Genomic DNA, 21,009 nt, shown 5'->3' on the forward strand with positions numbered 1-21,009 from the left:
AGTTCATTAGCTCCAGGAGGTTGTGGGCAGTAGTTCATTAGCTCCAGGAGGTTGTGGGCAGTATTGGGGGGTTACATAATCAGATGACTTTTTACAGTTACTTTGTCAAACAACGCTACGCGTGCATTACTTTCAGAATCATATCTCTACGGGGTGCATGTTTCCGTGATCTGGTCTCCACTTGTTTCCTCATTTAGTTCTGGAGTGAACGGTAGTGCTGAGAAATTCTGTGACATGTAGGTTATTTTTCATTTTTTAAAACAACTAATTGACCGACGTCAATTAAATTATTTGAATTCCATTTTGTTCGTGTAATTTTTTTCTGTGAACTAAATGCACAGTTTCTTTAGAGATAAATCAGATCAAGTCCGAACTGGGCAATGTAGTTGGAAGTTGTAGTTTCCAACAGGCCAATATTCTACATAGTTTAGCACAGAAAACGTGGTAATTAATTACATGACCATAATCCATTGCGGGCCTACTACTGTGTGGGGCAGACACAGAGGGAGAGAAGAGAAAGAAGAACGCGCGATGGAGAGGGATAGAGAGCAGTTGCTTCGCAAAGTATCTCTACCTAAAAATACATGATCTAAGTGATGGATAGTTGGTGTTCAGCAGTCATAAAAGTATGTCTTATTTACTTTGAAATTAATAATATAAATAATAAATAATATAAGTAATAAAGTAATCGAATAAAACTAATGTAATATACACAACAACTGAAGTATTTTATTAAAGTGAAGTAGTGTGAATAAATGATGGTTAACAAGTGATAAGTAGTAATGGGCAGTCACTACTGTCATGGGACTTTAATTGTTTCAGTCTGTGTTGTTACATCATTCAACCCACATAATGCATAGTGCATTTCATGTTTGTTTTTTAAATAATCAAAATCATACCGACCTTAAAAAGCACTAATCGCTCAGCACTAGCAAGCAAAGAAAGGATATTTGGAGAAAAGCCATGACAGCTGCTTTCCATAGAAATGTATAGAGGGCACTCCTCTGACCTTTGCCATTGATCACTTCTGTGCTATTTGTTTTGTTTATTTGGATCCCCATTAGCTTTTGCAGAAGCAGCAGCTACTCTTCCTGGGGTCCACAAGAAACACAAAACATGACAAGGAAAGTAAAACATAGAGGGCTTTCCCGTCTAGTGCCCTCTATACATCTCTATACATCTCTATAGGTCCGTGTACATGCAGTCTATAACCAGAATTGACAGATTTTGAATGAAAAGATAGGAAATCTGTACAGATGTTTGGCTTACAGTATATATGGCTAATTAAGCAGCCCATATATAGTGCAGAACTTGTAGACTAGCACAGGGAAGCAGAGTCCCAGATGAAAGGAGGAACTAGTGACCAAACCCGAGTTAGAAAGTAGTCTGACTTTGGTAGAGTGTGCGCGGTTCGCCTTGCTCCCTCCGACAGTCAAACAAACAATGAGATTTTTTTTAAATGTTCATGAAACTAGTGTAAAGTAATGTAGCTTTTTTATGATTTTTTCAAATTTAACTAGGCAAGAACAAATTCTTATTTTCAAAAACCTGGACGACGCTGGGCCAATTGTGTGCCGCCCTATGGGACTCCATGGGACGACGCTGGGCCAATTGTGTGCCGCCCTATGGGACTCCATGGGATGACGCACAAATGTAACAAGTAAATGTAATATGTAATGTAATACTTTCCCAAGTAACTAATGACACCACTAGTTGTAGGTAAAGGCTGTGCCCCTGTTTGAAGCCCCAGGGAGGAAAGAGAATGGCACGCGAGGGGTTAAAAAGGTCTCAGGTCCAGCTTCCTGACTTATACGAGCAGCAGTAAAAATAAGATGAATGCGTGTCATGGACTGCAGTTTAAAAAAATAACTGAATGCCAATTAAAAACCCATTGGACTAAAGTACATGGAACGGGGAGTAGGATTTTGTTTATTATCTACTTCACTTGCTTTGGGAATGTTAACATATGTTTCCCATGCCAATAAAACCGTTACAGTAGAGAGCAGTGGAGGCTGCTGAAGGGAGGACGGCTCATAATAATGTCTTGAACGGAGCAAATGGAATGGCATCAAACCATGTGAGGATAGAGATTGAGCATGTTTTTGTAAAAACAAGTGGGGTGACCCAGCTTGCCAAAATGTTCTGCCAAATTTTTACCCACATTTAATTTTCTGCCAAAAATGTACTGATGTGCCAAAGCGTGAGACAGTCTTACATGTTTGACCACTGCCAGCATCTCAAATGAGAACCAGACAAGGTTAAAGTGGGGTCAGTGGAGGCAGCTGGGAGGCCATTTTGATTAGTTTCCTTTGGTGGATTGGAGAGATGAGGAGGCCTTGTTTGTCGCTAATTATCCTCTCCTTGCTCTATCACTTCCTGCGGTCAGGACTATCACTCCCTGCGGTCAGGACTATCTCTTCCTGTGGCTAAGACGATTACTATTCATGCTCAGAGGGATCATTCTCACTGGTCAGTAAGAGCTGCTACTGTAACCATGCATGAAATAACCCTCTTATCTATGAGGAGGCCTTCAAACGGCTTCCTCAACTCTACTGTCCACTTCAACTATGGGTTACTCCTGTCCAATCCTTCTACAGAGAAGTAGGCGTTATTCCTGTCCTTCTCTACAAGGTCCTGTTCAACCCCGTTCTCCGCCAGCTGGGTTCCATCCATCATCGCACAGTCGTTTCAAAACCCTCTTTTCTGGCCACCAGGGAAAGCGCAGAAGAACCCCCATAGAGTGTCAGTGTGTCTGGGAAAAGCAGCAAACTCAACACATCAAAGGAATCTCTATTTGGGATAAAACTTTTTTTACACCGAACTAAAAACAGGACAACAGTCTTTGATTACACCACCACACCATGCGAAGTAAAACTCCACAAAATACAGACATTGAAGAAACTCGAAGCATCTCACTACACACGAGGGAACCAATCAGAGATCCCCATCAAAGTCTCACTATCGCAGAGGGACCAACAGCCCAGCTCGGCACAGGCTAGTGAATCTGCGATCAGGGATACCTACACACAACACTGCAGAGCTCTACCTACCAAGCTGTGGCTACTCTCTGCCCTTAACAACTGGTGTCGGATCAGTTTCCCTTACCTCAGCTCCAACATTACCCATTTACCAATGACTCAACAAAATCGATCCAGAACAGTTGTTAAGGGGATAAAGTGACCACACTGTATACTATACACATGTTGATACCTTATGCTTCGCTTCTGCGGCCATCTTATGTGATCACCATGGTAGTTGCAGGGACTGGAAACACAAGAGAAGTGTTGTGACTTCTATTTCCTCAGGATCTACAGGCTAGGGGAAGATCAGGCAATATCAACTCAGCGGCGCTCCACTCTCCTGTGAAAAATGTTGCGCCTGTGACATCCATCCAACATTTCAAAGAGAAGCCAAGTTTTCCAAATGGACCACTTCCAATGTATCCACAACCACAGTGGCATCCAGCATGGACAGCTGTTGTCTTTGTTCCCTGCTAAAGCTGCCTTGTGTGTGTGTGTGTCCGTGAGTGCATTTGTGTGTTGTGTACGTGCGTGCGTTTGTGTGTTGCGTGTCTGTACGTGCGTGTGTTGCGTTTGTGTGCGTTTGTGTTGTGTTGTGTGCGTGCGGTTGTGTGTGTGTGTACGTGCATGCGTGGGGTTGTGTGTGTGCGTGGGTAGGTGGGGTTGTGTGTGTGTGCGTGGGTGGGTGGGTGGGTGGGGTTGTGTGTGTGTGTGTGTGTGTGCGTGGGTGGGTGGGGTTGTGTGTGTGTGTGTGTGTACGTGCGTGGGGTTGTGTGTGTACGTGCGTGTGCGTGTGTACGTGCGTGTGTGTATGTGTACGTGCGTGTGTGTATGTGTACGTGCGTGTGTGTATGTGTACGTGCGTGTGTGTGTATGTGTACGTGCGTGGGTTTGTGTGTACGTGCGTGGGTTTGTGTGTGTGTGTGTGTGCGTGGGTCTGTGTGTGTATGTGTACGTGCGTGTGTGTATGTGTACGTGCGTGTGTGTATGTGTACGTGCGTGGGTTTGTGTGTACGTGCGTGGGTTTGTGTGTGTGTGTGTGCGTGCGTGGGTCTGTGTGTGTGTGTGTGTATGTGTGCGTGCGTGGGTCTGTGTGTGTGTGTGTGTATGTGTACGTGCGTGGGTTTGTGTGTGTGTGTGTGTACATGCGTGGGTTTGTGTGTACGTGCGTGGGTTTGTGTGTGTGTGTGTGCGTGCGTGGGTCTGTGTGTGTGTGTGTGTATGTGTGCGTGCGTGGGTCTGTGTGTGTGTGTGTGTATGTGTACGTGCGTGGGTTTGTGTGTACGTGCGTGGGTTTGTGTGTGTGTGTGTGCGTGCGTGGGTCTGTGTGTGTGTGTGTGTATGTGTGCGTGCGTGGGTCTGTGTGTGTGTGTGTGTGTATGTGTACGTGCGTGGGTTTGTGTGTGTGTGTGTGTACATGCGTGGGTTTGTGTGTGTGTTGTACGTGCGTGGGTTTGTGTGTGTGGGTGTGTGTGTATGTGCGTGGGTTTGTGTGTGTGTGTACGTGCGTGGGTTTGTGTGTGTGTGTGTGTACGTGAGTGGGTTTGTGTGTGTGTGTGTACGTGCGTGGGTTTGTGTGTGTGGGTGTGTGTGTATGTGCGTGGGTTTGTGTGTGTGTGTACGTGCGTGGGTTTGTGTGTGTGTGTGTGTACGTGCGTGGGTTTGTGTGTGTGTGTGTGTACGTGCGTGGGTTTGTGTGTGTGTGTGTGTACGTGCGTGGGTTTGTGTGTGTGTACGTGCGTGGGTTTGTGTGTGTGTGTGTGTGTGTGTAAGGTGCGTGGGTTTGTGTGTGTGTGTGTACGTGCGTGGGTTTGTGTGTGTGTACGTGCGTGGGTTTGTGTGTGTGTGTGTACGTGCGTGGGTTTGTGTGTGGGTTTGTGTGTGTGTGTGTGTGTGTACGTGCGTGGGTTTGTGTGTGTGCAAGAAAAGCAGGCTAGGAGAGGAGAGAGTTTCCTCTCCCAGATGGTTGATTTCAGATGAGGACGCGTGGAATGTATTGTGTAATGTTCTGTTGTGGAAACTGCTGCAGCAATTTGGAACACAATGCGGGCTGAATAAGCAATGAAGGGGCACACAGTCACACACAGTTACTCACACACAGTTACACACACACTGATTGGTGTCGGTAGATGCAATTCCCCAGCTACCGCTATGAAACAGCCAATCATTGATGTCAAACAGTAAATCACAAGTGGTCAATCAAATGCAATCACCCAGATGGAAACACGGCGATCAATGAGACACAATGTGGAGGTTAGAAATCTGTGCGCTTATGTTCTCCCCTCCCTGTCACTCTGGTCCCCTCCCTGTCACTCTGGTCCCCTCCCTGTCACTCTGGTCCCCTCCCTGTCACTCTGGTCCCCTGCTCGCATGAGCAGTACTGAGTGATGGCACACAGGCTCTGAGCAGAGGGAAGGAGGGAGAGGAATGGAAGCCATTTTGTATGTGAGGGAGAGAACAGCCTGGAGACAGGCAGGAGAGACACTCGGGAGAGACAGGCAGGAAAGGGAGAAGAATCTGACTGTTCACTCAGAGGAATCAGAGCTCATATGGAATCTCTCCGTTATCTTCAAAGTCTCTGTGCCTCAGTATCTGATGTCATCACCGCTGAGAACTGTATGTTCCTACTGCTTCCTCTCCTCCCTCCCTTCACCCATCTCTCCATCTCTCTCGCTATCCATCGCTTTATCTCGCTGTCTCCCCATCTCCAGGCCTCACTCTCTTGCTCTGCTCACTCCTCTGTTGCCCTCCTTCCCTCTGAAAGCCTCTGAGCAACACCAAAGCCCAGTTACTCGTCATGAATACATAATGTGTGTGTGTGTGTGTGTGTGTGTGTGTGTGTGTGTGTGTGTGTGTGTGTGTGTGTGTGTGTGTGTGTGTGTGTGTGTGTTTGTGTGTGTGTGTGTGAGAGAGACAGAGAATCTATGTACTCACCCACTGGGTCCAGGTCTCTGGCCTTGGGTGAAGCGCCAATCGGCGTTAGGAGGCTTTTGCTGTGAAGAAAACACAAAATCAAATCTCTGTTCAACATACAAACAACGGGACCATGGGACTGTGTGTCCGTCTGTCTGTCTTATGCATTACTGTTTGGGTCTCAGGCCATTCGGGCGTGTGTGTATGTGTGTGTACTCTTTTTGTCTGTAGTCAGGGGGTTGAATAAAGGGCATGCATCTTCCAGCCTACATGGGAGGCCATTTTGTTCTGAAATCCATGGAGCAGAAAATGTCAGTGAAGTGTACTGAGACACACACAGAGAGACTTGGACACCGCTCCCAATTACAGTCACAAAACAAAATCAACTCAGGAACTAAAAGGATTTCACAGGATATGTGTCATGCTTGTTGCATTACTGGTTATACCCTTAATACAGAGCTTCAAGCTTTACAAAGTCTCAGTTTATCAGATTCAGACAACACAAGATCACCATTGATGAGATATTCCCTCAAATTTATTCACAATAGGTGACAACATCTAAAACGTGTTGTGGCTGATTCACAGTGATAGGGACTCCATATAGCCAGTATATAGACAAGTTAACTGGTTTTGTCTGATTCACAGTGATAAGGACTCCATATAGCCTGTATAGAGCTAAGTTAACGTGTTGTGGCTGATTCCCACCTATTTTCTCTTTCCCTCTCCCTATTTTCCCTCTTTCTCTCACTCTCTATTTTCCCTCTCTCTCTATTTCCCTCTCTCTCTCCCTATTCTCCCTCTCTCTCCCTTTTTTCCCTCTTTCTCTCTCTCCCTATTTTCCCTCTTTCTCTCTCTCTCTATTTTCCCTCTCTCTCCCTTTTTTCCCTCTTTCTCTCACTCCCTATTTTCCCTCTCTCTCTCCCTATTTTCCCTCTCTCTCCCTATTTTCCTTCTCTCTCCCTATTTTCCTTCTCTCTCTCCTTTCCCCCTCTCTATTTCCCTATTTTCCCTCTCTCTCTCCCCCTTTCTCTCTCTCTCTATTTTCTCTCTCTCCCCCTATTTCCCTTTCTCTCTCTCTCTCTATTTTCTCTCTTTCTGTATTTTTTCTCTCTCCCTATTTTCCCCTCTCTATCTCCCCATTTCCCTCTCTCTCTCTCCCTATTGTTTTTTTTTCTCTCTATATATATTTTCCCTCCCTCTCTCCCTATTTCCCTCTCTCTCTATATTTTCTCTCTCCCTCCCTATTTTCCCTCTCTCCTCCCTATTTTCCCTTGCTCTCCCTATTTCCCTCTCTCTCTGTCCCTATTTTCCCTCTCTCTCCTCTAGCTATTTTCTCTCTCCCTATTTCCCTCTCTCCCTCCCTCTCTCTCTCTCCCTATTTTCCCCCTCTCTCTCTCTCTCCTTATTTTCCCTGTCTCTCTCCTTATTTTCCCTCTCCCTATTTTCTCTCTCTCCCCCTATTTTCCCTCTTTCTCTCTCTACCTATTTTCCCTCTTTCTCTCTCTACATATTTTCTCTCTACCTATTTTCCCTCTTTCTCTCTCTACATATTTTCTCTCTCTCCCTATTTTCCCTCTTTCTCTCTCTACCTATTTTCCCTCTCTCTTTCTACCTATTTTCCCTCTTTCTCTCTCTACATATTTTCTCTCTCCCTATTTTCCCTCTTTCTCTCTCTACATATTTTCTCTCTCTACATATTTCCCTCTCTCTCGCTACCTATTTTCCCTCTTTCTCTCTCTACCTATTTTCCCTCTTTCTCTCTCTACCTATTTTCCCTCTTTCTCTCTCTACCTATTTTCCCTCTTTCCCTCTCTACCTATTTTCCCTCTTTCCCTCTCTACCTATTTTCTCTCACTCTCCCTATTTTACATCTCTCTCTCGCGCATGTTGGGCATCGAGGCAGTAAATAGACCCTTGGCTCTGTTCCAGACCCTGTCTCCTAATCAACACAGGAGGAGAAAACAGGAGAGAAGAGAAAGGCTCCCCAGAGAGAAGTCAGCACTGCTGCCACTGAATTATCAACACAACTGTTCTACCACACTGAGACACAGAGACGGAAGAAAGAGAGAGGGGGAGGGATAGAAGGAGGGAGGTAGAGACAGGGGTAGAGCAACACACTATCCAATTTCAATAACAACACTGGCTAACACAGAATTTACAAGCTGCACCAAAATGCCCCACTGATTAAATATCAGTCTACCCAAGGGTCTCGTAACACAATGATACACATCGCTCACATCTGTATGCATATTCTATCCTGTCAAGGATCCTTTAAATGTATACTTACATTGATAAGAGACTGTCAATTAAACCAAACAGGAATACCCTGGTCTCTGAACTATGAATAGGCTTCTAAATAAGACAATCATGACAGGGAGGGAAGAAAGGTGTGTAATCTAATCTTCTCCACTCATGTAGTGGGTATTTAGTTTCAAACGGAGAGACAGACGCACAGATGGATATTTCCCCATTTCTCTCTCTGCTGGTTTTGGCGGCAGTTGTCATGGCAGTAAGGGAGAAAAGAGAAAACGTGTTTCCTCATCTGAAAATGAACGAGGGGCCCAACATTCCAGCAGTGTGACGCTCACTGCCGACAAAACCATTCCCAGAGGTCATTCCCAGAGGTCATTCCCAGGTCTCGCCACAGGCATGTAGAATAAAGGCAAACAGATTCTGGGCTGGCGTTCCATACAGGGACACTATGTAGTGTTACTGTACTGAGGTGAGTTCACACATTTGAAGGGTCAAGTGACGTTAGCAAGAGCACAACAGCTCACGTTCATTTCTATCTCTTTCAGTTTGTATGTAACGTAATAAATGTGTACTAACTTTCTGCCCCTAAAATGGGGACCGGTGCTCCAGAAAGCTGATCCAGAGTCAGTTAAAGGCAGAACCAAGAAAGTGACCAGAGAGGATCAAATCCACTAGACTCCCTCAGTGAGAAGTTCTGCCGGCTCTGAGGCCAGATAGGGATTAGAGTTCTCCTGTTCTGATCCATAGAGACTTATCAGAATTATAGCTCCTAGCACACAGTTACCACAGGAGTTAGAACCGTAGGTAGAGAACCTACTGCCTTACAGCCTGTTCATGTCCATTGGATACTGTGGATGAAAACAGTCAGTATAGAGGTTTAAAATCATTGAGGATTTATCTGATGTGGAGAAGGATAATCACAGTGAGGGGTGGCTCTGGATTCCAGTGGGAAGAGACACTAATCGCTGAACATGAACGTCTGGTCTCCATCTGTCTGTCTGTCGGTCGGTCGAACCAGAAAAGACTGGCCAGAATCTGATGAATAGAAGAGATTCACAGCAGGCTTCTCTGCCGAAACACACACACACCCTCCATTGGCATGGTTATCACACAGGCTGGACCCACCTGGTGCTTTGTGCTGTGTGAGGAAGTTACCGTTTTCAAACACACACCAAAACACACACACACACCCGAAGCTCTTTACATTAACAGAACTGTGGCTAGACTGCACCTGGTGCTCTGTCTGAACGTGGAGGTCCCTCCAACAGTAAATAGACAAATAATATACAGTACCAGACAAAAGTTTGGACACACCTACTCATTCCAGGGTATTTTTTAATTTGGACTATTTTCTACATTGTAGAATAATAGTGAAAACATAAATACTATGACATTTTTGACTGGTACTGTACATAGGCCATTTAACAGATGTGTCATGTGTGCATCAATTTTACATAAGTGGTGGTCCCGGGAACCGAACCCACTACCCTGGTGTTACATGCTCTACCAACTGAGCTTCACAAACCCCCACACCCCTGCATAATATTATCCTAGTATTCACAATACATGCTTTTACGTTCCATTGTCCACTAAGCCATTCTGATGACGACACTAGAGGAAAAACAGATTATTATGAATCCTAAAGCTCTAGCTGGACCCTAGTGACAGAGTCAACCATGCTGGAACCACCAGGAGGCTACGACCAGGGCAGGAGACATGAAAGGAAGACTGTTGATGAGCTTTATTCAGATGCACTGGACCACACGGAGACACAGTCACACAGGATATGAGTCAAGGACAGAGTCAGTGAGCAATACAGGCCTGTTGGTGGCACATGCTGCTTCTTCATCTGTGAAACACACAGTATTTACCAACCACTCCATACCTAGTCACCCCACGTGACCACACGAACACAGCTACATACTGTAGTGTCAACATGAGCGCATACACACACCCTGAATGTGGTACTTTACTCCTTATACACAACCCCACTCCAACAGTTCCAAACACAAAGAACCTTTGATGAAGAGCTACACACTCCTATTGAAACGAGAGTAGATACGGGGACACTGAGGAGTCACTCTCTCTGTCACAATGGGACATTGGGAACTTAGGGCCCTGCTAAAATGACACCCCTGTAGGGCTTGGAACACCTGACTATACGCTGTTCACACACACACTGATTGTGCACCCTCTGTGGCCTTGGCCCAGAGTGGGCACAAGTCCATCTGTCACTGGGGCACATGTGCGTAAAGCCATCCCTTGCTCTCTTTCTCTCCCTTAATCCTTCTCTCCTTCCCTCATCCTTCTCTCCTTCGTCACTGTTCTACACGTGTCACTGGAGCATGGAGACAGATGTTACCCTGACAACAGCGGGGACGGGCATATTTAGGGAGACAGAGAGATTCAGGGAGACAGAGAGAGAGAGATTCAGAGAGACAAAGAGAGAGAGAGAGAGAGAGAGAGAGAGAGAGAGAGTAAAATCTGATGACAAGGTAAACAACCTGCTACTTCAGAGAGAATCAGCTGCTGTGTAACCCACCAGAGAAACAGCTGCTGTATAACTCACTAGAGAAACACCTGCTGTGTAACTCACCAGAGAAACAGCTGCTGTGTAACCCACCAGAGAAACAGCTGCTGTGTAACTCACTAGAGAAACAGCTGCTGTGTAACCCACCAAAGAAACGTCAGCTGTGAAACCCACCAGAGAAACAGCTGCTGTGTAACTCACTAGAGAAACAGCTGCTGTGTAACCCACCAATGAAACGTCAGCTGTGTAACCCACCAGAGAAACAGCTGCTGTGTAACCCACCAGAGAAACGTAGGCTGTGTAACTCACCAGAGAAACAGCTGCTGTGTAACTCACCAGAGAAACATAGGCTGTGTAACCCACCAGAGAAACAGCTGCTGTGTAACTCACCAGAGAAACAGCTGCTGTGTAACTCACCAGAGAAACATAGGCTGTGTAACCCACCAGAGAAACAGCTGCTGTGTAACCCACCAGAGAAACGTAGGCTGTGTAACTCACCAGAGAAACAGCTGCTGTGTAACCCACCAGAGAAACGTAGGCTGTGTAACCCACCAGAGAAACAGCTGCTGTGTAACTCACCAGAGAAACAGCTGCTGTGTAACTCACCAGAGAAACGTAGGCTGTGTAACCCACCAGAGAAACAGCTGCTGTGTAACCCACCAGAGAAACGTAGGCTGTTTAACCCACCAGAGAAACAGCTGCTGTGTAACTCACCAGAGAAACAGCTGCTGTGTAACCCACCAGAGAAACAGCTGCTGTGTAACCCACCAGAGAAACAGCTGCTGTGTAACCCACCAGAGAAACAGCTGCTGTATAACCCACCAGAGAAACAGCTGCTGTGTAACCCACCAGAGAAACAGCTGCTGTGTAACCCACCAGAGAAACAGCTGCTGTGTAACCCACCAGAGAAACAGCTGCTGTGTAACTCACCAGCGAAACAGCTGCTGTGTAACTCACCAGAGAAACAGCTGCTGTGTAACCCACCAGAGAAACAGCTGCTGTGTAACTCACCAGAGAAATGTAAGCTGTGTAACCCACCAGAGAAACAGCTGCTGTGTAACTCACCAGAGAAACAGCTGCTGTGTAACTCACCAGAGAAACGGCTGCTGTGTAACCCACAGCAGAAACAGCTGCTGTGTAACCCGCCAGAGAAACAGCTGCTGTGTAACTCACCAGAGAAACAGCTGCTGTGTAACTCACCAGAGAAACAGCTGCTGTATAACTCACCAGAGAAACAGCTGCTGTGTAACTCACCAGAGAATCAGCTGCTGTGTAACCCACTGAAGAAACAGCTGCTGTGTAACTCACCAGAGAAATGTAAGCTGTGTAACCCACCAGAGAAACAGCTGCTGTGTAACTCACCAGAGAAACAGCTGCTGTGTAACTCACCAGAGAAACGGCTGCTGTGTAACCCAAAGCAGAAACAGCTGCTGTGTAACCCGCCAGAGAAACAGCTGCTGTGTACCCCACCAGAGAAACAGCTGCTGTGTAACTCAACAGAGAAACAGCTGCTGTATAACTCACCAGAGAAACAGCTGCTGTGTAACCCACCAGAGAAACAGCTGCTGTGTAACTCACCAGAGAAACAGCTGCTGTGTAACTCACCAGAGAAACAGCTGCTGTGTAACCCACTGAAGAAACAGCTGCTGTGTAACTCACCAGAGAAATGTAAGCTGTGTAACCCACCAGAGAAACAGCTGCTGTGTAACCCACCAGAGAAACAGCTGCTGTGTAACCCACCAGAGAAACAGCTGCTGTGTAACTCACCAGAGAAACAGCTGCTGTGTATCCCACCAGAGAAACAGCTTCTGTGTAACCCACCAGAGAAACAGCTGCTGTGTAACCCACCAGAGAAACAGCTGCTGTGTAACTCACCAGAGAAACAGCTGCTATGTAACCCACCAGAGAAACAGCTGCTATGTAACCCACCAGAGAAACATAAGCTATGTAACCCACCAGAGAAACGTAAGCTATGTAACTCACCAGAGAAACAGCTGCTATGTAACCCACCAGAGAAACATAAGCTGTGTAACCCACCAGAGAAACGTAAGCTGTGTAACCCACCAGAGAAACATAAGCTGTGTAACTCACCAGAGAAGCAGCTGCTGTGTAACCCACCAGAGAAACATAAGCTATGTAACCCACCAGAGAAACGTAAGCTGTGTAACCCACCAGAGAAACATAAGCTGTGTAACTCACCAGAGAAACGTAAACTGTGTAACTCACCAGAGAAACGTAAACTGTGTAACCCACCAGAGAAACGTAAACTGTGTAACCCACCAGAGAAACGTAAACTGTGTAACCCACCAGAGAAACGTAAGCTGTGTAACCCACCAGAGAAACGTAAACTGTGTAACCCACCAGAGAAACGTAAACTGTGTAACCCACCAGAGAAACGTAAACTGTGTAACCCACCAGAGAAACGTAAGCTATGTAACACACCAGAGAAACGTAAACTGTGTAACCCACCAGAGAAACGTAAACTGTGTAACCCACCAGAGAAACAGCTGCTGTGTAACCCACCAGAGAAATGTAAACTGTGTAACCCACCAGAGAAACATAAGCTATGTAACCCACCAGAGAAACGTAAACTGTGTAACCCACCAGAGAAACGTAAGCTATGTAACCCACCAGAGAAACGTAAACTGTGTAACCCACCAGAGAAACGTAAACTGTGTAACCCACCAGAGAAACGTAAACTGTGTAACCCACCAGAGAAACAGCTGCTGTGTAACCCACCAGAGAAACATAAGCTGTGCAACTCACCAGAGAAACAGCTGCTGTGTAACCCACCAGAGAAACGTAAACTGTGTAACCCACCAGAGAAACGTAAACTGTGTAACCCACCTGAGAAACGTAAACTGTGTAACCCACCTGAGAAACGTAAACTGTGTAACCCACCTGAGAAACGTAAACTGTGTAACCCACCAGAGAAACGTAAACTGTGTAACCCACCAGAGAAACGTAAGCTATGTAACCCACCAGAGAAACGTAAACTGTGTAACCCACCAGAGAAACGTAAGCTATGTAACCCACCAGAGAAACGTAAACTGTGTAACCCACCAGAGAAACGTAAACTGTGTAACCCACCAGAGAAACGTAAACTGTGTAACCCACCAGAGAAACGTAAACTGTGTAACCCACCTGAGAAACGTAAACTGTGTAACCCACCAGAGAAACGTAAACTGTGTAACCCACCAGAGAAACGTAAACTGTGTAACCCACCTGAGAAACGTAAACTGTGTAACCCACCAGAGAAACGTAAACTGTGTAACCCACCAGAGAAACGTAAACTGTGTAACCCACCAGAGAAACGTAAACTGTGTAACCCACCAGAGAAACGTAAACTGTGTAACCCACCAGAGAAACGTAAACTGTGTAACCCAACCAGAGAAACGTAAACTGTGTAACCCACCAGAGAAACGTAAACTGTGTAACCCACCAGAGAAACGTAAACTGTGTAACCCACCAGAGAAACGTAAACTGTGTAACCCACCAGAGAAACGTAAACTGTGTAACCCACCAGAGAAACGTAAACTGTGTAACCCACCAGAGAAACGTAAACTGTGTAACCCACCAGAGAAACGTAAACTGTGTAACCCACCAGAGAAACGTAAGCTATGTAACCCACCAGAGAAACGTAAACTGTGTAACCCACCAGAGAAACGTAAACTGTGTAACCCACCAGAGAAACGTAAACTGTGTAACCCACCAGAGAAACGTAAACTGTGTAACCCACCAGAGAAACGTAAACTGTGTAACCCACCAGAGAAACGTAAACTGTGTAACCCACCAGAGAAACGTAAACTGTGTAACCCACCAGAGAAACGTAAACTGTGTAACCCACCAGAGAAACGTAAACTGTGTAACCCACCAGAGAAACGTAAACTGTGTAACCCACCAGAGAAACGTAAACTGTGTAACCCACCAGAGAAACGTAAACTGTGTAACCCACCAGAGAAACGTAAACTGTGTAACCCACCAGAGAAACGTAAACTGTGTAACCCACCAGAGAAACGTAAACTGTGTAACCCACCAGAGAAACAGCTGCTGTGTAACCCACCAGAGAAACGTAAACTGTGTAACCCACCAGAGAAACGTAAACTGTGTAACCCACCAGAGAAACGTAAACTGTGTAACCCACCAGAGAAACATAACAACTAAAACTAAACCACAACACCACCCACTGACCTCTTTCTGTCGGGACTTTACTAAAACTATAATCACTGGTTAGGCTAAATTAAAAAAGGATTCAAAAATGTAAATTTGGGAAAGAGGCCACAGTCTCTCCACATGAATCATCAAAACTAGAGCACAGGCAGCCATCTTGGAAACCCAGCACAACATAGTGAGTCAGGAACAGAGAGGAGTCCTCTGTATACTGTATGTGGACAGATTTAACGGAATATACCTTTCCATCCACACCCCGAGAACATAGAGCGGAATGGTATTCTTAACAAGTGCTCTGGGAATGAGGTTTGGGAATGTTTGGCCAGAGCTGCTGCCACAGGCGTACAGACGTCCACACAGGGCGAGGCCATGGTTGTCTTGGTGTCAGAGGCATGGAACCAATCAAGGTTCAGAGGACAACAGGAAGTGAGAGGTCGAGCGCTGACTCTGGAATTCTTGTTTTTCAGCTTCTGCTTTACTCTTTGACTGATTCACCCCCTCTTCTCCCTTTCCTTCCCTCTGTTCCATCCTCCCCCTCTCCCTCACACCCCTCCTTTCTCCTCCCCCTCTCCCTCACTTCCTATTTTACTATTCCGTTACTATATTTCCATCTGTCGTTACTCTCCTCCTCTCTACTCTAAACCTTCCCCTCTATCTCCCTCCAATCTCTGCCTTCCAATCCATCCATTCCCTCTCTCCATCCAATCCCTACCCTCCAATCCATCCATTCCCTCTCTGCATCCAATCCCTGCCCTCCAATCCATCCATTCCCTCTCTCCCTCATTCTCTCATAGCACAGTGCTTCACTGCTGATCTTGTTTAGTAATTGGAAGTCAGAAAGAGAGGTAGACTGCATTTCCTAGTCTTGTGTCAGATGAAACATTAAATCTCTCCTCTTCTCCTTCATCTTCTCCTCTAGCTGGATGACACAGTAAGGAAAGCCCCGTCACCACGTCCTAAGGAGAAGGATGAGGCTCAACAACACTAGTCTTTAGGAGATATACTGCATTGTTACGTGACTTAGTCAATCTAGGTGAGCAGGCTCAAGACTGGATGTTAAAAATAGTATTAGAACCATGAGTTGAATTCTCCTTTCAATATGGTAAGCTAACTCAACAAAGACAACCATCTTTGGATAAAACCTTCACCGCCACTGGTTATAACCTAGTCCTTATAGACCTCAAATGACATTGAACAAGTGATTTTTCAGAAACACCTGTGATATGGCTAATTTAGTTATCTCACCAATACCCTGCCTTCTGCCCCCTGGTGCCCTCACCTCATTGGCTGAGTCCATTAGGTGCTTCCTGTTGAGCGTCATACTGAGTGTGTTGTTATGGCTCATCATGGGTGTCTTAACAAACATAAAGTCACTGCGGCTGGAGGTGGTGGAGTAGCAGGGTCTGTAGGTCCGTGTTCCTGGGGGGTCTTGAGCCCCTCCCACCACCTCCATGTAACGGATGGGTCCGTCTGTGTTGAGCTGCAGGTGGAGGTCCTTGTGGGGCCTCTGATGGTAGGCCCTGCTGGGCCGGTAATGGCTGTAGCAGCAGCCTGTCCCTCCATGGTCGCTGCGGTGGCGGAGGCATCGGACCATGATGATGAAGAAGGTGAGGAAGGACATGGCCGAGACGCAGGCCAGTGAGATGATGAGGTACAGGGTGATGTCAGACATCCCAGTCTGCCGCATCCCCGACGTCTTCTGGTTGTCCATGGCGGCGTCACTGGCACCCTTCTCCTCCACTGTTACCGTAATGGCCACAGTGGTGGAGAGAGTAGGTTCGCCGTTGTCCTGGACGACCACAGTGATGTCATAGGCGGAGCCACCCTCCTCCTCGGCTAGCTTGCGAGTGGTGCGGAGCTCGCCGGTGTGCGGGGTGATGAGGAACAGAGCAGCGTGAGGCCCGGGGGCGATGGAGTAAAACAACCAGGCGTTATGACCGCTATCGGGATCCACCCCAACCAGTTTATTAATGAGATGCCCTGGCCCAGCCGACAGCGGTACACTGAGCTGCAGCCCCGTATCCTGGGGGAAGGGGGGATACACGATGAGGGGAGCATTGTCGTTAAGATCTACTACGAATACATGCACGGTGACGTTGGTGGTCATAGGTGTCGCCCCGGCGTCTCGAGCCTGTACCTCAATGCGGAAGGCGCTGAGGGTTTCATGGTCCAGGGAGTGCATGCTATAGATGTGGCCAGTCTCTGGGTTGATGTAGACATAGGAGGAGATGTGTGAGCCCTGGACCATGCTGGGCAGGATGGAAAAGGAGACGCGGGCATTTTCCCCTATGTCCGGGTCAGAGGCCACCACCATGGCGATAGGGGTGCTGGGGGCGTTGTTCTCGGGGACGTCCACTGAGTAAGAGGCCTGGGAGAATGACGGAGCGTTGTCATTCACGTCTGACAGCTTGACCACGAAGGTCGTACATGACGACAGGGGAGGGGATCCAGCGTCGGTCGCCATGATGACCACAGTGTAATCAGCCATGGTCTCTCTGTCCATGTTGCCGTCGGTGATGAGGTTGTAGTGCTCTCCAAAGGCGGAGTTGAGTTTGAAGGGCAGACCAGACTGGACCTTTAATGTTACCTTGCCGTTCTTACCAGAGTCGAGGTCCCTTGCGCTGATGAGGGCGATAACTGTGCCCAGTGCTGCGTCCTCCTGGATAGGACTGGTCAGTGACGTCAACATCACCTCCGGAGAGTTATCATTCACGTCAGTGACTTCAACTTTGATGTTACAGGATGCTTCCATGGGGGGGGTTCCCCCATCCCTGGCCAGCACAGTGACGTAATACTCATTAGCTGTTTCGTAATCCACGTGACCATTCACACGGACCTCACCGGTTTTCGAATCCACGCTGAATAGCTTGAGCACCCGGTCCGGCGTGTATTTACTAAACAGGAAGGAGATCTCCCCGTTCTGAGCATAATCCCCGTCGGTTGCGTTCAGTTTCGTTACTAAAGTGCCCTTTTCAACATTCTCCAACACGCTAACTTTTTTAATCGACATGTCAAAGACGGGCGCGTTGTCATTGACGTCCAGAATTGTAATGAGTAGAAGAGTGGAGCCAGACTTCTCTGGCTGTCCCCCGTCTAGGGCAGTAAGCAACAGGCGAAACGAGGCCTGCGTCTCCCTATCCAAAGCCTTCACTAAAACTAACTCCGGGAACTTATCCCCGTCACTTTTCGTTTCCACATTCAAAACAAAGCGGTCGTTGGATGCGAGGTGATACGTACGCAGAGAGTTGATACCCACATCTGGATCGTGCGCACTTTCCAGTCGGAACCGGGTGCCCGGCGCGGCCGCCTCTGATATCTCCAAGGAAATATTATTAGTGGAAAACTGTGGCGCATTGTCATTTACATCCACAATATCCACAAGAACACGATGTATTGCTAAAGGGTCCTCGAGTACAATCTCAACATGCAGTGAACATGTTGCACTTAATTCGCACATGTGTTCCCTGTCAATTGTCTGTCTAATAATAAAATCCCCAGTCGCCTGGTTCACCTCGAAGTACTGCGCGTTAGATTCCGAGACCACCCGCAATTTTCTCTGAATTATCATTTGAACGGTGAGACCCAAATCTTTAACGATATTCCCGACCACAGCCCCCGGACTGAGCTCTTCTGACACCGAGTAACTAAGATGGGCGGTCGCGCCCATGAGGCAAGCCAGGGAAAACCATAGCCTCAGCACGGGCCACCCTCCGCAGTGCTTCCTCTGTCTGGATTCCATTATGAGAGGGGTCCGGGGGATGGAAAAGTTAAAAGTTCCTCTTTACCTTAACTAATCCATAGTTTCGTGAAAACAACGGTACCAGGCCTTTGGTAAACACTTCCGTTTAAGAAAAAGTGCGGTGGGAAGTTTATAAGTAATCATGACGCCCTTATTCTATATGTAAAATAAAGAGTAAAGGTAAAACTGCTTGAAGGCTCGGCTAAAACTCTCCCCAGTCTGTCTCCTCTGCTCCGCTCCTCTTAGGGCGGGGACACAAAGACCCGTTTCCTATTGGCCGAGCACCCGGGACTTGCTCCCCATACAGAAAGAACTCTTTCACAAAGCGGAGAGAGTGAAAACGTTTTAGAGGCACTTCTTTTGCACTAACAACCAAGTTACCGACACGTTACAGGCTAAATCCATTATTGTTTTAAGCAAAACAACTCTGAATGCACAACAGAAAGGCAAAGGGAAGCGTAAAAGCAAATTATTGAGTTTGTTTTTTAAAAGAAAGTGACTTATGCCTTTTCCAAAGGCATGCTGCACAGACCGAAACAAAAAGGGTGGGTATGAACCACAACTGTAAGTATGAACTTGTTGCTATGTTTTGTCAACGAAAGGAACTTATTCCACTGAATATAGGCAACGTTAAAAGGGAAGTGATGAACTGATGGTCAAATTGCAATGATAGATTTAGCCGCAAGGTGGCATGTTTCCAAAGCGTTTCCATTTCAGACGTGTTGATAACGCTTGAATCATACACCATTATGTAACCTAGACTCGTCTTGGCAAGGAGGCAGCAATGTCATTGATGACAAATACAACGAGCATTGGCCTACTTACAACAGCTGTGTTGTAACAGGCCTACTACAACAGCTGTGTTGTAACAGGCCTACTACAACAGCTGTGTTGTAACAGGCCTACTACAACAGCTGTGTTGTAACAGGCCTACTACAACAGCTGTGTTGTAACAGGCCTACTACAACAGCTGTGTTGTAACAGGCCTACTACAACAGCTGTGTTGTAACAGGCCTACTACAACAGCTGTGTTGTAACAGGCCTACTACAACAGCTGTGTTGTAACAGGCCTACTACAACAGCTGTGTTGTAACAGGCCTACTACAACAGCTGTGTTGTAACAGGCCTACTACAACAGCTGTGTTGTAACAGGCCTACTACAACAGCTGTGTTGTAACAGGCCTACTACAACAGCTGTGTTGTAACAGGCCTACTACAACAGCTGTGTTGTAACAGGCCTACTACAACAGCTGTGTTGTAACAGGCCTACTACAACAGCTGTGTTGTAACAGGCCTACTACAACAGCTGTGTTGTAACAGGCCTACTACAACAGCTGTGTTGTAACAGGCCTACTACAACAGCTGTGTTGTAACAGGCCTACTACAACAGCTGTGTTGTAACAGGCCTACTACAACAGCTGTGTTGTAACAGGCCTACTACAACAGCTGTGTTGTAACAGGCCTACTACAACAGCTGTGTTGTAACAGGCCTACTACAACAGTTAATAAATGGCATATGCACTTATTTACATTTACATTTTAGTAATTTAGCAGACGCCTTTATCCAGAGGGATTTACAGTTAGATTACAAAAGTCACTTATCGTTTGATCCGGTGAAAATTAGTAGGCCTACGGTACTGACATTACAGTGCTATGATATAGGCCTAAAGAAATCCATATAATTCACTGGTATGCTAAATGAGGTAATCAACGAAAAAGGGTTTAATAACTATTAACACAATTTGTCCGGTGTAAATTCATATTTTGGAAAATCATAATTGTCTTCATAATTTTCGTTATGAAGAAAATATTTTACATGAAACCACAAGCCTACCTTTTTTATGTAGTTGATAAGTGTTTACAATGAATTATTACAATGAACTACTCTACAACCATATATGACATGCAGGTTAAGATATCATCCATTCTCATAGGCTACAACGTTGAGGTGAATGTGCACACCGGTAAGCATGATTTGGCGCTAATACTATATAATATTAGGCCGACATTGTTATATCATAAAGTGCACCCTGGACAATTAAACGTCACAATACAGTTCTTCATAAACTCTCAGGGTGTGATGTCATAACTGATGGTGGATCTTCACTTACGGATTATGACATCATAGGCTACATGAAAAATTAACTGAATTCTCATGATAGGACGTCATAAAGCACTAGTCAGGAATATTATTCGTCACAGTGCTGTTGTTTACTGCTCACCTGCTGGCTCTCAAAGGTCCAGGCGCTGTCGGGTAAAGACGCGTCTAGAACGTTGATCATCTCCTTAAAGTCAGTGGTGCTGCTGGGCTTAACGAAGGTGAAATCACTGAACTCTGACATGGGAGAGAGACAGGACCTGAAGGACTGACTCTGAGACAACAT

At 46.4% G+C, this 21,009-nt stretch overlaps 1 protein-coding gene across 3 annotated transcripts in view; it reads right to left on the reverse strand.

Moving 5' to 3' along the window:
- Positions 1–21,009, reverse strand: part of LOC139390585 (protocadherin gamma-A12-like) — a 59,467-nt gene that overhangs the window by 6,771 nt on the left and 31,687 nt on the right. The window contains exons 1-2 of one of the 3 annotated variants that reach the window (XM_071137801.1): positions 16,166–18,846; positions 5,955–6,013 (exon numbers count right to left, since the gene is read on the reverse strand). In XM_071137801.1, coding sequence (XP_070993902.1) covers positions 5,955–6,013; positions 16,166–18,625 — 2,519 coding nt within the window. In that variant the 5' untranslated portion in view covers positions 18,626–18,846. Of the gene's footprint in view, positions 1–5,954; positions 6,014–16,165; positions 18,847–21,009 lie in introns of those variants that run through there. The other 2 variants (XM_071137800.1, XM_071137802.1) reach the window with 2 other exon arrangements.

This window comes from Oncorhynchus clarkii, chromosome 31 (assembly GCF_045791955.1).
Source record: "Oncorhynchus clarkii lewisi isolate Uvic-CL-2024 chromosome 31, UVic_Ocla_1.0, whole genome shotgun sequence".
Lineage (NCBI taxonomy): Eukaryota > Metazoa > Chordata > Actinopteri > Salmoniformes > Salmonidae > Oncorhynchus > Oncorhynchus clarkii.